At 30.9% G+C, this 16,775-nt stretch overlaps 1 protein-coding gene and 1 pseudogene across 1 annotated transcript; both read left to right on the forward strand.

Moving 5' to 3' along the window:
* The first annotated feature begins 436 nt into the window (after window positions 1-436).
* Window positions 437-2,270, forward strand: LOC110637118 (putative UPF0481 protein At3g02645; annotated as a pseudogene).
* Window positions 2,271-6,370: 4,100 nt separating this feature from the next.
* LOC110653222 (putative UPF0481 protein At3g02645) lies at window positions 6,371-8,100 on the forward strand. Its single transcript, XM_058148035.1, is given in 2 exon segments — window positions 6,371-6,425; window positions 6,428-8,100. Coding segments are annotated over 2 exon segments (1,728 nt in total).
* Window positions 8,101-16,775: the final 8,675 nt, after the last annotated feature.

The raw sequence follows: 16,775 nt of genomic DNA on the forward strand, positions 1-16,775 counted from the left end.
TGATTCAACTTAAAGACTTTAACTCGTAGATGAAACTCAATAATAGTTTTATATCTCTCTATTATATATCGCATGCGAAAATTGAATAGTCTTGAAATGTGAATAAGTATAGACTCATTCTGTTTTATATTAAAATATTTAATTAATAAATAAAATAATTAATTTAAATTTTAAACCTTTTAATATAAAAAAATCACTTAATTTAAAAATTTAAATTTACAGAGGAGAGCTAAAGAATATTTTTGCGTGTCTGTGTTAATATAAACATGCATTTATCGTTTTGTTTTCTTTTCAACGGTAAATGCTAGTTGTTTTTCAGCAAGCTGCCAAACTAAGAAATTTCCAAGTACGTACCGTTGTACATGAATATTAAAAGCCCGAGTCTCATCGATCCCCCACAACATATTTCAGACAAGCATACACTAACTATAGAGTTGCATCCTCTCCAGCCCACAATGTCATCTAGCTCGAATTCACAATTTGAAGAGATTAGATGGGTGATTACCATCCGTCGAACTCTGGAAGAAGAGCTTGAAGATGATAGTGAAAACCCTGTGTGCATTTTCAATGTCCCTAAACTCCTAATGCATAGCAACCCTCATTCTTATATCCCGCAACAACTTGCCCTTGGTCCATACCATCACTGGCGTCCAGAATTCTTTGAGATGGAGAGGTGTAAAATCTCTGCAGCTAAAAGGGTTCGGAAACGTCTTCAGAAGCTTGAGTTTCAGAGTCTTGTTGAACAATTCATAAAACTGGAACCAAAGATTCGGGCATGCTACCACAGGTACTTGAGCTTGAATTGCGAAACACTAGCTTGGATGATGGCTCTGGATGCTTGCTTCTTGATTGAATTCATCCAAATCTATGCCCACAAAGAAGGTCCCTCAAGAACTACTCATTTGCTAGATTATGGAATGAGTAAATCTGCTCATAATTCAATTCTCAGAGATATACTTGTGCTCGAGAATCAAATTCCATTGTTTACACTAAGGAAAGTGCTTGAATTGCAATTCTCGTCAACAGAATCAGCAGATTCCATGATGGTTTCCATGTTGATGAAATGTATAAAGAGGTCTCCCCTTTCAAGATACAGGATGAGTTGCTACCAGCTAAGGTATCTGAGTGTGCCCATTTGCTAGATTTTTTGTACCACAGTATCGTGCCCAGAATGGAAGAATCTCTTGAGATAATGGAAGAAGTAGAAGATGATTCTCTGGCCATGGCAGACTCAGAAGGATATTCAGCTGACCCGAGTAGCATAAAACAACTCCTGAATGAGATTTGGAAACTGCTTTTAAAACTACACGGAGAACCGGTACGTTTTCTCAAAAAAGTTCTCCTATCAAATCCTGTCAGAGTCTTAATTAATATGCCTTGGAGAATCCTGTCTAGCCTTCCTGGATTTGCATTCCTGAAAAAACCAATTGAAATCTTCCTTTCTTTCCAAAACACAGAAATTACTCCAGACAATCTCATATATAGCAATGACAAGCCACCATTAGTAGAAGAGATCACGATTCCTTCTGTCACTTAGCTCTCTAGAAGTGGTGTCCGGTTCCTGCCCACCAGAGGCAACCTATCTACCATTACTTTCAACAAAGAAACAGCAACTCTTTACCTCGCTACCATTACCTTAGACATAAATTCAGAGGTTATCTTGAGAAACTTGGTAGCATATGAAGCATCAATGGCCTTAGGACCAGTGGTTTTTTCTCGTTACACTGAATTAATGAATGGCATTATTGATACCAAGGAGGATGTGAAAATTCTTAGAGAAAGAGGCATTATCTTGAACCATTTGAAGAGTGATGAGATGTGGCCAATATGTGGAATGGGATGAACAAATCTATTAGACTGACAAAAGTTCCTTTCATAGATAAGGTAATTGAAGATGTTAACAAGTATCACAACAGCAGGTGGAAGGTGAAGGCTGGAAAATTCATAAAGCAGTATTTGTATGGTTCATGGGAATTTCTCACATTGTTAGCCGCCATTCTCCTGTTGCTCTTGATGACCTTGCAAGCGTTTTGCTCCTTTTATAATTGCTCTCGCATATTTCATGTTAGGAGTCTGTAATGCTGGTTATGGTGGATTCTTTAAAGAAAAAGTCTTTTGTCTTCTTTATGTCTTTCTCCACGAATTTGATTGATTGTCTTTCTACTTTTATGATGTGTCTTTAAAGAAATTTTCTTTTGTTTTGCGTGTTTTTCCCCTCGAATTTGAGATAATGTTGATCTAACTATAAGCTTTGATTGATTGTGATTTAATTATTTGTTTCCTTCTCTTGAAATTTAGTTGTGTGTATCATTATTTTTTTTAGATAGTATTATTATTAGGTTAGTAATTATGGATACATCTAATATATATTTTTTCAAATATCTAGAGTATTTCACCTTGTTTATGGTTGAATGGAACCCTCCCCATAAATGGCAATTCCATTGCTCAAACTTGAGATCAAGTGTGGGGTACAAATACACATTAACAGTCGACCAACTCTTCATGAGTTCAAAATAATATTCTTTTATTAACTATTACGGTTTTTAAAATATTTTTATATATTTTTTGAATCCATTATGAAAATTTTTTGATCAATTTACTTCAAATGATAAAGGATAATATTTTTTCATTAGTATTATGAAAAATATTATTTTTATGAAAAATATTATTTTTTAATATAATATTAACTATTAATAAATTATTATATGTGAGATTTAAATTCCATCCTGCTATCTCTAAGGTATTTTTATATAAACTATTAATTGATCATCTAAGAAATTTTTTATAAAGTTAGCGATAAATATATTACAAATTAAGATTATAATGGATATAACGAAAAAATTAAATTATTAATAAAAATTTATTTTTTAAATTTAACATGTACAAAAAATTTAATAGTATTATTTATTTTAATTATTAAAATAAAAAAATAAAACCAAATTAAATAAATTAATAAATAATGTGTAATAGATATTTTTTATAATTTGAATATTCAAATAATAAATTTTATTTAAGTAAAAATATATTATTCAATTATATTTAAGTAAGCTTGCTCTGAATTCCTCTGAGGGAGAGATTTGGATGGAGGAGTTGCCTCCTGCTGTGATGTCTATAGCTTCTCTTGGTGTTCAAAACGCTCATGCTGTTTAATGATATTGCTTTCTTTTGTCTCAAAAATATAAAATATAATTAAAATTTTTAAGTTTGTAATCAAATTTAAATTATCAAGTGAAAAAAAGCACGTGACAAAAATATATTTTTAATTATAGGAAAAAACTTCAATAACTAAAGGGAAAAAATTATTATGTAATAATTATTAAAAATTATTTAAAAATAAATTAATACATTTTAACTATTAAAATATTAAAATTTTACAATTTTTTTAAAAAATTAATCCTAAAATTTAATGCCACAGGAATTTTAAGTCTGTTTCTGGTCTAGTCATAGATAGCAGGTGGGCGTCAATAGATTTTTTTTTTTTAATGGAAAAATAAGGACTATCTGAGTATGATGGTCGTAACGTCCTTCAGTCTGAAGTCCGAAGTCACCGATTGACATTCTCAATTTAATCCAACCCTATAGAAAGGAACTTACCATCGAAAACTTGAAATGACACTCAATAAGACGAATCATTGAACAATTTATCATCGCTTCCTATTACATTTATAAGTGGAGACAATATTTAATAATATTGGTGTGCGGAGTCATCCTTTCTTTGATAGTGCGTCATTGTCTCATTAACTTTTAATTTGTTTGCAAGATTGTTCTCATTATTATTCACGTAAAAATTATGGTAAATTAAATCGAAGTCTTTAAAATTTAATAAAATTCACATATTAATCTATACAATAAATTTAATAATAATTTGATCCTTAAATTTTACTTTTTTAATAATTTAATTTTTAATAAAAATGAATTATAAAATTAAATTATTAATAAAATAAAATTTAAGGATGAATTCGTTATTAAATTTACATTAAAAATTAATTTATAAATTTTATTAAACTTCAAGAACTTCATTATAGTTACTCTATAAATTAATATATATATATATACTACTAAATTAATAATTTAAGTGAAATGTTGAAGTTTTGATAGCTCCTATTTTTTTTTTAATTTTTCGAAAATATTTTGTAAATTTTTTATCACTAGTTTAGTCCTAATATTTAAAAAAATAATAATAGTTACAATTTAAAATTTCATATAAATTTTAAGAATTTGAATTGTATAATTAAATGATGACAAATCGATTTCTTTTGAAGTAGTTTTTATTTAATAAATTATTTAACACTTTAATTACATATATGATAAATGCTTTATTTAGTAATATTAGCTATTTTAATAGTCGTGTGCTATTTTACTAGCAGTTAGATATTAACTTATAATAGTTAGCTATTTATATAGTGATTTAAAATAAAGTGTTCAATAAAAATAGTTATTGAATTAGCTGTTAAATATAAAAATAGTTATATCGTCTTATTGATTTAATTAAAACGTTCCCTTAACCTCTAAAAATTAGAAATGTTAATTTTTTATGAATTACTCTTTTAATCTCTAAATACTAGTATAAATTTTATGTTACCGAACAGTATAAACAAGAGAGGTAGCATTTTGACTAAACACTATGATCAAAATACTAAACTTTACCTTAAAAGTTATTATCGAATAGGGCTAAATTTTAATTTTAATTTGACATAATTTAGATAAAATAGTTAATTTTTTTTTAATTGTCCACAATAGTTGTTGAATTTGATCAAATTCAATACAATCTAAAATCACCAACCAAATCGACTGTATTTAATTTTAAATTTCTTTGAAATTAAAACCAGCCAAATTGCTTTTAAAATCAATAAATTTCAGGTTGGCTTGTGATTTATTTATGAATTTATTATATGTACATGCACTTTCACGCATTAAATAAAAAATCTTTCATTTAATCATGAATTATTTCTCAATATAGAAGATTCTCCAACATGGATAAATAAAATCATTTAAATAAACAAATAAATAATATATGCACAATTGCCTCACTTTCTTAACGATATATATATATATATATATAACAGCGAAAATAAATTATTAAAATTCATCTCGTTTTACATATTTCATTTATTTAAAGCCTAAATCCAACATTATATATATCATCAAGTTGAGATAAGGTGACGATTTTTAAATTTAATTAAATTAATTTGATTAGTCTTTTCTTAAATAAGGTCATTAAATATACAATTATATATTTAATAATCGATTCATTAATGACATATATTATATAAAAATTTAATTCGGGCAACAGTTGTACTCATGATTTTTATGTTATAATTTCAAAGCTAAGAGCATATTAAATTAATTTTATAATAATTTTTAAAAATATAGTTATAAAAATATTAATTATATATACCCTATTTGAAACAATTTAAAAAAGGGTTATTTCAATAAATTATCATGATATTCGTTTACCCCAAATCCAAACTTTGGAGATTTAGATTGACTTTAGTCTATGAAAAATTATTAGATACACCCAGTATACATGCACTATTTTTTCTTAATCACGTGAAACATGCTCTCTATATTATAGAAATTGTCAACTTTTATGTAAAAGTGGGAGCACTATTTAGTCCAATATCAGTTGATAAGGACCAAATCTTGCTATAAATGGACGTCGAGTATAGAGATCCATGAAACAGTAACATCAAATTATATAAAATTTAGTTCATATATTAAATAATTTAATAAAAGTAAACTTAAAGAGCAGGCCCATGCTTTGTTACAACATAATTATTATTATTATTATTATTATTATTATTATTATTATTATTATTATTATTATTATATATGGAGACACTTTTAATATGCACATGCTTATCTATGGATTAAGGTTGATCATTAATAAGATTATTAAGGTTGATCATTCACACTATGTAGGCTAAAGCATTGTCCAATTGTTCAATTAAAATATACAATAAGGGGAAGGTCACATTAGCAAAAGTAGGGGTGCGGATAGTTTTTAAAGTCTCCAAATTAAATTGAAAAATCATATTAAATTAATTAGTATTGTATATTTTATTACAAAATATTTAAAGCTATATTTTATAATAATATATTAATAATTAATTTTAAAATTTAAATAATTATTTGTATATAATTTTTTACGATCAAATCAAAATAAGATTAAAAAATTAATAATGAAATCAAATAAAAATTAAAATATTAAGAAATTAAATGGAAACTTTATAAAAAATTCAATTCTATTCAATTTGATTTTGATTTCAAAAAACACTTGAACCCGAACGAAACTGCACACCCGTAAACAAAAGTGATCGCATGGAGACAATAACTACGCCTCAAGTACTCTAAACTCTCCCATCAGTAAATGTACACAGCAGCGAACTGCCATTATAATTAAGTTCTGAATAGAGCAAGAGCATGTCTTCTTTCCAATCCATCATGTCCTCGAATCCAAATCCAAACTTTGATGAGAATCTATGGATAATCAACATCCGTAGATCTCTTGAGGAAGAGCTTGAAAATGATACCGACGTTCCTGTCTCCATTTTCAATGTCCCCAAAATCCTGATGGCTACCGATCCAGATTCCTATACTCCACAACAAGTTGCTATCGGTCCTTACCATTATTGGCGTCCGGAGCTCTATGAGATGGAGAGGTACAAGCTTGCCGCAGCGAAAAGAACCCAGAAACAACTCCTGAACCTCAAGTTTCAACACATTGTAGATCACTTGACGAAGATTGCACAGAAGATTCGCGCTTGTTATCACAAATTCTTGGATTTTAGTAATGAAACTTTGGCTTGGATGATGGCCATTGATGGGTCGTTCTTGCTGGAGTTCCTGCAAATCTATGCCATCAATGAAGGTATGACAATTACAAGAGTTTCCTCAAGAATGTCTCATTTGGTTGATTATGCGGGGAGAAAATCAGCTCATAATGCTATTCTTAGAGATATGGTGATGCTCGAGAATCAAATTCCGCTATTTGTATTAAGAAAGATCCTGGAAGTTCAATTCTCATCGTTAGAATTGGCCGATGAAATGCTGCTTTCGATGCTAGTGGGATTTTGCAAAGAGCTTTCCCCTTTCAAGATGATGGACATGCAAAAAATCCCTATTTCTCAGTGTTCACACGTGCTAGACTACTTGTACGACATGATTGTGCCAGAAGTGGAAGACCCGGCAGCGGCGGAGATAACTGAGGAGGAGGATCAAGGAGATGCCATGCAAGGGAAAGAAGGATCATCTGGGAATTCATGTTACGTAAAAGATCTCTTCGGTGAGATATGGGAGCAAATTTCAAAGCTAAACAAATGTCCAATACAGCTTCTGAAAAGACTGTTATTTTCTAGACCTGTTAAACTAATCCTGAAATTGCCTTGGACAATCGTCTCAAACCTTCCTGGATTTTCCATGTTGAAACAGCCTGTTCAATACCTGTTTTTCTCCCAAGAAAAAGAAGAAGTGAAACCTGAGAATGAGAACTCTAACAATGAAGTTAACAAGCCGCCATTAGTGGAGGAGATCACAATTCCTTGTGTCACTGAGCTTTCTAAATGCGGGGTCCGTTTCTCACCCACTACTGGTAATATCTCGAGCATTAATTTTGATGCTAAGACAGTTACATTTTACCTTCCCATAGTCAGCTTAGATGTGAACACAGAGGTGGTATTAAGAAACTTAGTAGCATATGAAGCCTCAAGTGCATCAGGACCATTGGTTTTTACACGTTATACAGAATTGATGAATGGGATTATCGATACAGAAGAAGACGTGAAGTTGCTTAGAGAAAAGGGAATTATTCTGAACCACTTGAAGAGTGATGGAGAAGTTGCAGACCTCTGGAATGGGATGAGCAAGTCCATTAGACTAACCAAAGTGCCATTCTTGGACAAGGTGATTGAGGATGTTAACAAGTACTGCAATGGTCGGTGGAAGATAAAAATTGAGAATTTCATGAAACGTTATGTGTTTGGTTCTTGGCAGTTTCTCACATTTCTTGCTGCAATATTCCTATTGCTCTTGATGACATTACAAGCCTTTTGCTCAGTCTATAGCTACGGTCTCATTTTTCATATTGATAATTCAACATAAGTATGGCTATTTTCCCATTTGTGCTCTCTAATTAAAATAATATGATGATTTGGATTATTTTATTGATGTTTTTCGTTTGCATTAGACGCTCCAAGAGATGAAAGTTCCCCTTTTCTTATCCAACTCGTTTAAATATGTATTGCACATGAAATGATCTGAAAGCGGATGAATAGCAAAATTGAGTGTTATGGATAGGGTTTAACAATTTTCAGTTATAATCTAAAAATTAAATTGAATTGAATTAATTCAGTTTTTTTTATTTAATTTTTTATTTTAATTAAATTATTACTTTTATAAAATTTCGAATTTTCAATTCAATATAGGTCCAGGTTCAGCTGCATTACATATACACAATTCTTCTTCTCCCTCTTCAATCCTCCCCCTCTATTTTTTGCTCAATATGAAATTAAATAAAAAAAATTAATTTTTAAAAATATTTAAATAATAAAATGATCAATAATGCATAAATTAATTTAAATATAATATGAAATTATTTTTATATAACTACTCAATAGATAACCTAAATTAACTCCAAGAAAAGATTTAAATTTGATAGTTCAAAATCAATTTAATATATTTATAAATAAATATTAAAAGTAAAAATCATAAACTTATAATTAAAGGAAATAAATTAAAGTAAAAATTAACTAAGCAAAAAATCTCTAAGTACGTAAACTTAATTAGCTAACGTCTCAATGGAGGAAAAGCACTATAACGGTTGAAGGGCAACTTTATGCTAAACAGGTGATTTTTTTTTTTTTTTCATTTCTTCATGAATTACTCGGTTTTAAGTGTATGGGCCGCGAGATAATCTAATGAATCGGGCTCAAATTGGATATCGTTAAGCCCACTGATCTGCTTGAGAATTGCGGTTCCTCAACTTTTCTTTATTTATAAAACTAATTAGCATAATGTGCATATTATATATGAGTAATTTATATTTTTTATTTTTTAATTTAATTTTTAATTATATTTTAAATAAAATAAAATATTATTATTAAATTAAATTTTTTTATTTAATTTAATTTAAATAATTTTTTATCTGTTATAATAATAAAATTTTAATTAATTTATGATGTAATTAATTAAAATATTTATTTAATTTTTTTTATATATATTAATAGTAGCTTTATAATTATTTCATTTAAAATGTAATAAAAATATTTTATTTAAAAATAATTTAAATTTTATGAAATTTTTATATTTTATCTCATAATAAAAATATTTTATTTAAAAAATAATTTAAATTTTATAAAATTTTTATATTTTATCTCATAATTTATTTAAATTGATATCTATTTTTTGTAAATTATAAGAAATATGTTAAATTATTGAAAAAATAATACTATTTTAAAAATATATAAATATAATATTTTTTTAATAATATAATAAAAATTAAATTACTAATGATGAATTAAATTATTTAATTTTAATAATAATGAAAATATATAATATTATTATTAATTAAAAATAATATTTTATTATATTATTTTTTAAAAATACTATATCTTAGTATAGTTTTTTTTTATTAACTTGATATATATTTTATAAAATAATTCTTTGACAAAAATAATTATCACTTTACATAAATTTATAATATAAAATAAATATATTTTATAAAAATTAAAATTTTAAATATTATCATTTTTTATTAATATAATAAATATTAAAAACACATATTATTTTTTAAAATACAGATTTCATTATTTTAATATTATAACTTTAATTATTTTTAATTATCTTTATTTGTAGATAAATTTTTGATGGAATCATATTTGCAATTTGTCTTTGAAAATTTTATTTGTATATAAAAATATAGTTGAGAAATAATTTATGTATAAAAATATAAATATTTAATTAAAATTTAAAAATAATTCTATTAAAAATTAATGATAATAAAATATAGATAATCAAAATATTAATTATTATTACATTTGATATAAAATTATAATAAATTAAAATATTTAAAAATTTAAAAAATATTAAATAAGAAATTTATGAAAAATTAATAATTAAATAAATATTATTAAATATATTTAAATAAATAAATTTTGAGAATAATAACTAATAACTTTTGATAAAAGTAATAAAAAAACAATACCAATAAAAAAAAATTTAAAAGTATTTAGATGAAATGAAAATATTCAGTGAAAGAAGAGTACTTGATATGTATCAAATATCTCATATGATATATTATATATAGATAAATAAATTAAAAATGTCACGACCCAACCTATGGGCCGGACCGGCACTAGGACCTGGGCCAGCCTAAAGCCCCCGAGGCCCGTAGTAAGCCTAACTGTTCATTAACCCAACTCTAAGGCCCATTTGGGCCCAATTTCAAGAAACCAAACGGACAGAGTCCGGCCATAAAATGGACTTTCCAACGGGGAGTTTTCGACTCACCCGACCTGTAAACATAATAAATACTCAATTGGGGAGCTCAGCTCACCCTCCACATACTCATATCCTCATAAAAATAAATGGGAGCTCAGCTCCCTCATCCAATCCATCAAACATACATATCATTATATGTTTACAGGTCCAACATGATAATAATATTACAGAACATAATCAAATAAATACTTCTAACACATGCGAAAATTCTAGGAGTAAATAAAATTACACAAATATTGATAAACAACCTGCGAAGGAGAAAAGCAGGTTAACCAAAAATAAAATCCTCCCAGAGTTTAAAAAAATATTGAACAGAGTGAGCGTCGACTCAGAGTAAAATATCAATTTTAACCATAATCTCTATAACTATCTAAAACTAATGCACCATGTAGAGTGAAATGCAACATCAACATCATTTTCACATCATAACATCAAAAAGGTAATTTGGAGCACTCACGCACCCTGTAGCATCAATCATAACATATGGGAGCTGATCCCCTATACAGCTCTCTTAAATCAAACTCAGTGCCGTGAAGAACTCAAGCGACTTTCGCTTAATAAACCAAATCGAGGGTCCTGTCAAGAACTCTGCCGTGACTACCCTCGAAGGATCGGGTCCCAGCGAAGAACTCAAGCCGTGACTACTCGTCCTATCCATAGTCCACACCACATCACACGCACGCCAACGCACGCACACTGCTCCAAATTACCACAACAACATCATGGCACTTTAACATTTATCAATGCATCAAAAATCGTGCCTAGAGTTTAACTACATAAATATATGCATATAAGTGATGCATGGGCATGCTGAACATATAATAATACCGAAATTACAATTAAAATTAATATTTTACTCACAGACTTGACGGTGGTCACTGAGGCTGCTGGGAGTAGGAAGAAGGTCAGTCGGCTCACTGACAATTTTATTACAATCATTTAATACAAATGACTCAATACAAATCAAGAAAAGACCCAATACGCCCTAAGTCATGCCGAAAAATCCGCAGAGTCTCCCTATACCTAGGACCTACCCAACTTTGTAAAAGGGCTAAAAACGCACTTCTATATTAAAAAACCATATATCCACAGATCAATCATATCACACAGACCCTCCTGCTACCATCAAAACAGACATCAATCAAAATACGCAAAATTTCAAATAAGTCATTATTATTGATAATTTTTGCAAAACCGCCCAAACAAGCTCTAAAAATTATAAAACTTTGCCCGCGGTCCTTAGCAATATTACTAAGCTATTGCAAAAAGAATCGTAATTTTCTAAGCTACCACGAATATTTTATGGATTTTTAATCCTATTTAAGCACTAGAAAATTACGAAAAAGCAAGGTTCGGGTTTACCTTTGCCGATTCCGACTTCGGGGACGCACTCGGGACGTCTGACAATGGGGGGCTAGCCAAAACCTCGGTCCAATTCGGAGACTTTTCCGGTAACGGGTCTGTCTGGCCCGAAATTTGCAGACCCGGTCAACTGTCGAATTTCCGCGAATCGAGGATACCTACACGAAGCCCATAACACGGGGGTTAGTACATAAATTTTTCAGAATTTTCTAAGCTCATTAAATGCTCGGAAAAACACTGCGAAGTTCCGTGGGACCCACCGAAAAACGGTGTCGGAAAAATTCGAAATTTATGTCGTTGCGAAGCTCTCGACGAATGGAGCGTGCTGGTGGCCTCGGTTTTCTCGTGGGATTCACGGCCGAGAAATCTAGCCCAAAATTCGACATTTGCTAAAATCTTCCCGAGCAAAAATCGGACAAACCGCTCGATGGATTTCGGCGTTCTTGGTGTCTATGGAAAGCTCTCGCCGAGTAGATGATTTTAGACACAAGACCCGGTCCAATCGGTGGCCGGATCGGCCGGATTTGGCCGGGGAAGCTGGAGCGGCGCGCGCGCGCAGCGGGGCGCTGCGTTTCCGGCTGCTCGGCGCACGGCTCATTGGCTGGTCAAGGCGGCGCCGGCGATGGTCAGCGGAGGAGAGAGAAACGAGAGAGAAAAGGGAGAGGGACAACGCGCGCAGGGAAAGAAAAAGGGAGAAGGAAAAGGCTGGTCCGATTCGACCGGTCCGATCCGGTCCGGTTTGATTCGGTCAGTTCGATTCAGAATACAAAATTTTGAATTTTTACTCTGCCTCGGGACCGAAAACGAGGTCCAAAAATTCTGAAAAAATTCTAGAAAACTCAGAAAAATACATAGACTCCTAATATATTTTTAGTTTTGCCACGTGGTCTTTAAATTAATTTTTAAAAATCATCAAAGTTTATATTTTCGGAAAATCGAACCCGATTTTTTTTTAAAATCCGAAAAATCTAAAAAAAAATTCCTAAAATTTAAATAAAATTAAAATACCAAAAATGCTCATAAAATTTAAAATTTTGGGGTGTTACATTCTTCCCCCCTTACAGAAAATTCGTCCTCGAATTTTTACACAAGGTAGAATAAAGCACATGATTATACATTGAACAGATAAGGGTACTTGCTACGCATGTCCCGTTCTGACTCCCAGGTGCATTCTTCCACTGACTGACTCCTCCACAAAACCTTAACCATAGGGATCTGTTTGGATCTTAGCTGTCTTACTTGGTAGTCCACTATGGCTACAGGTTGCTCCTTAAATGTCAAGTTCTCTTTTATCTCTATCACATCCGGCTGCAGTACATGAGAAGGATCGGGAATGTATTTCCTGAGCATGGAGATGTGAAACACGGGATGAACGTGAGAAAGGTTGGGTGGTAGCTCCAACCGGTAGGCAACTGCCCCAACTTTATCAGTAACCTCAAAAGGTCCAATATACCGAGGTGCCAACTTGCCCTTCTTTCCAAATCTCATGACTCCCTTCATTGGAGAAACCTTCAGAAATACATAGTCGCCCACTGCAAACTCCACATCCCTCCGTCTGGGGTCTGCATAACTCTTCTGTCTACTGAAAGCTGTCCTCAGTCGTTCCCTGATTAAAGGAACTATCTCTGAAGTGTACTTGTAGACCCTTATTTTGTGATGAGTATGTGCATTGAGGCCGTGGGAAACCCGATGATGAAAAATTATATGACTGTAAGATGTAATTGGAGGCATGGAGCTGAATTATTAATTCCGTGGCATGATCTTGAAAAAAATAAAAATAATAATAAAATTTTGGGGAAATTAATTTAATTAAATTTAAATAAAATTTTATTTTGTTTAAATTTAATATGGGTAGTTCTTAAATGGATCTAATTAAGTTTAATTGGGCTCTATGGGCCTAAGAAAGCCTAGTTAGGAATTTTAAATGGGACCCATTTAATTATTTTCTAAAAATTAAAATAACAAAATATCTCTCTCCTCCTTGACCCCACTCTCTTCCTCACTCCCTATTGGTGCCTTCCATTTTTTCCTGTCTTCCTATTTGTTGAAACACCTCACCCATATCCCAGTCTTATTCGAATTCTGCAATCGCAGTTATTTAAGTCATCTAAACTTTATCACCCTAAGACTCCAAATCCTACCACACCTCTTCCTCATTCCCTATTGGTGCCTTCCATTTTTTTCTGTCTTCCTATTGGTTGAAACACCTCACCCATATCCCAGTCTTATTCAAATTCTGCAATTGTAGTTGTTTAAGTCATCTAAACTTTATCATCCTAAGACTCCAAATCCTATCACACCTCTCTCCCAAAACCCTATAAATACCCTACTAGAGAAGAGAAGAAGGGGATGATGGGAGGAGAGAGATAGAGAAAATTCAGAGTTATAAGAAATTTAGAGATATTTAAGACTCTTTGAGTTCTTCCTTATTATTTTTTTTTCTTCAAGAAGATTTTCATACAAGATTTCTGGAAGGTCAGTTTTTATTGTTTTCTTTTCAAGATCTATGCCACACAATATTTTAATTCTATGCTATTTATCTTCAATTTATTTTATATGTTCATATAGATCATGTAATCATGTTTAATTTGAGGGGATACACAACTCTGCACATGTTTAGTTTCTGTCTCTCGTATTTTTATTAATTTTCTTTATTTTCTAAATCTGTAAAAAATTTTTAAAAATTATATTCATATTCTACACGAAATTCCATTAATTTTAGGCTCAAGAATCACTAAAAAAGCTTTAATATTTTGTAAGTTATGGCTGTTTGAAGTTAGGGTTCCTGTAAAATCTGATTTGCAGGATATCCGACTTGTGGAGCCCATATCTCCCTTGTTCCTTAATATTTTTGTACAAATCTAGTGTCTAAAATTAACTTTAGAATCTTATGAATCTTTTTCAATTGGCTTTGCATTCATATCTGTTGTGGTTAATGAGTTATGAATTTTACAAAAAAGTAGTACGATTCTGTCACTTAGAAAAGTTACGATTTATGTAGACCATTCGGCTAGGGTTTTATTTGATTTTTAAATTTTATGATCTTGTATGATATGTAGGCTATCTTTTGTAATTTTTTTATGATTTTTAGACATGTTCAACTATTTTTAAAAAATCGGATTTCTTGCTACCATTAATCTGCCAGAATTTAGAAATTGTATATTTATGCATGTTCTTGTATTTTCTTAGGTTTTAATTGATATTTGATCTATTTTTCTGTGTTCTTTTAATTCAAGAAGTGTTATGAAGTGTTTGGATCATGTTAGAAGACTTAGACTATTAGATAGTTGTAACTAATTAGGAGTCTTAACCCTTTAGGAGACCAGAGTTAGAATCCAATGTAAATTGTTATTAATATTTTCTTTATTTCTTTTATTTTCTTTAGTTTCTTTATTTTTTTATTACAAACAAAATTGGTAAGTAGCCCTAAGGTAAGTACCAAAGAGGGCATTTGCGTGGAGCTTATATGGAGCTAAATGGGAGTAAGCCAGGGATATCATTGCCATACTAGAAGAGGAGACCATTTTTTAAGGGTAGCTTGCCCCAATGGCAACTGCATTTACCAACAGGTAAGTAGCTCTAAACTTCTCGAATAACCATTGGCATGAAATTGTAGTAATAATAGAACTTTTATTTGGTAAATTAAAATTAACTTTATTTTTAATTTAACTGACTTTTGCATGTAATTAATTTAAATAAATATTTTGTAAATTAAAATTAATCTTGTTTGTAAATTAAACTAACATTGGCATGTAAATAAATTTAATTTAATACTTGGTAATTGTAAAATAAATTTGCATGTTAGAAATCTTTATTAGGTTGTGATTGTTTGGGCCTTATGTGATATTAGAATAAATTACACATGTACATAATTAACTTAGTTTAATTATCCTTAGGGTAACTTGGTGAAAATTAATTAATTATGTTAAATAGAAACGTAGGGTTATTTGAAATTGAATTTGTTTGTGAATTAAATTCCCAATAATAAATTAATTTTAGTCATCTGGTAAATATCATTTAAATAATTAGCAACCCCATAGATAGGAATTACTTGTGCATGAAAATTGTGTGTAAACAACAACCCTTTTTGTGAATTACTTGCGTGTGTAGGATTAGAATTGCATTTTTTAGGATAAAGTTTAATAAAGGAATAATAAACAAGACTTCTAGAAACATTAGTAGAGGACTGCACTGAATTAACGAGGTTAGACCAGCGTAAGGTGCCTAACACCTTCCCTTACGCACCCACTATCCCAACCTAGACATTGGGCTATGGTAATGACGTTGTGGAAACTCGCAAGGAGTAAGTTGCCATCCATGACCCTCGGAAGAAACATCGAATATGTCCGGTTATTACCCGTGGCGACTCTGTCTATCTATGCCTTTGTGGCATAAATCCTTAGTACCGTGGTAGTGTTATGGGAAGACGGTACTTACCAGTGGTTTGATTCTATTAGGATTGTATGAAGTGCATGTCTAGGAAATGTTGTCTAAGGAGGTGGTACTTAAGTGAGACCATTGTGACTCCACCATCTTTCCTAGGCATTACCTGGTGCATTTTATATAATTCTAATGGATGATATTTCGCCTCACGCCCCACCCCTACAGTACTGCACTAGGTCTACATCATGCACCTTCGCTTCCCCCATTTCTGTCCAACACAGAGGAGACCTACACTTTCTTCCATATAGTGCCTCATAGGGTGCCATCCCTATGCTGGAGTGGTAACTGTTGTTGTAGGCAAACTCCACCAAAGCTAGCTGCTCATCCCATTGACCTCCAAAATCCAAGACACTCATGCGAAGCATGTCTTCCAGTGTTTGGATTGTCCTTTCTGAGTCCGTCTGTCGAGGGTGGAAGGTCAGATCAAGTTCAATCGTGTGCCAAGTGCCTCTGCAACTTTCTCCAAAATCGAG

The sequence above is a fragment of the Hevea brasiliensis genome, chromosome 6 (assembly GCF_030052815.1).
Source record: "Hevea brasiliensis isolate MT/VB/25A 57/8 chromosome 6, ASM3005281v1, whole genome shotgun sequence".
NCBI classification, from domain to species: domain Eukaryota; kingdom Viridiplantae; phylum Streptophyta; class Magnoliopsida; order Malpighiales; family Euphorbiaceae; genus Hevea; species Hevea brasiliensis.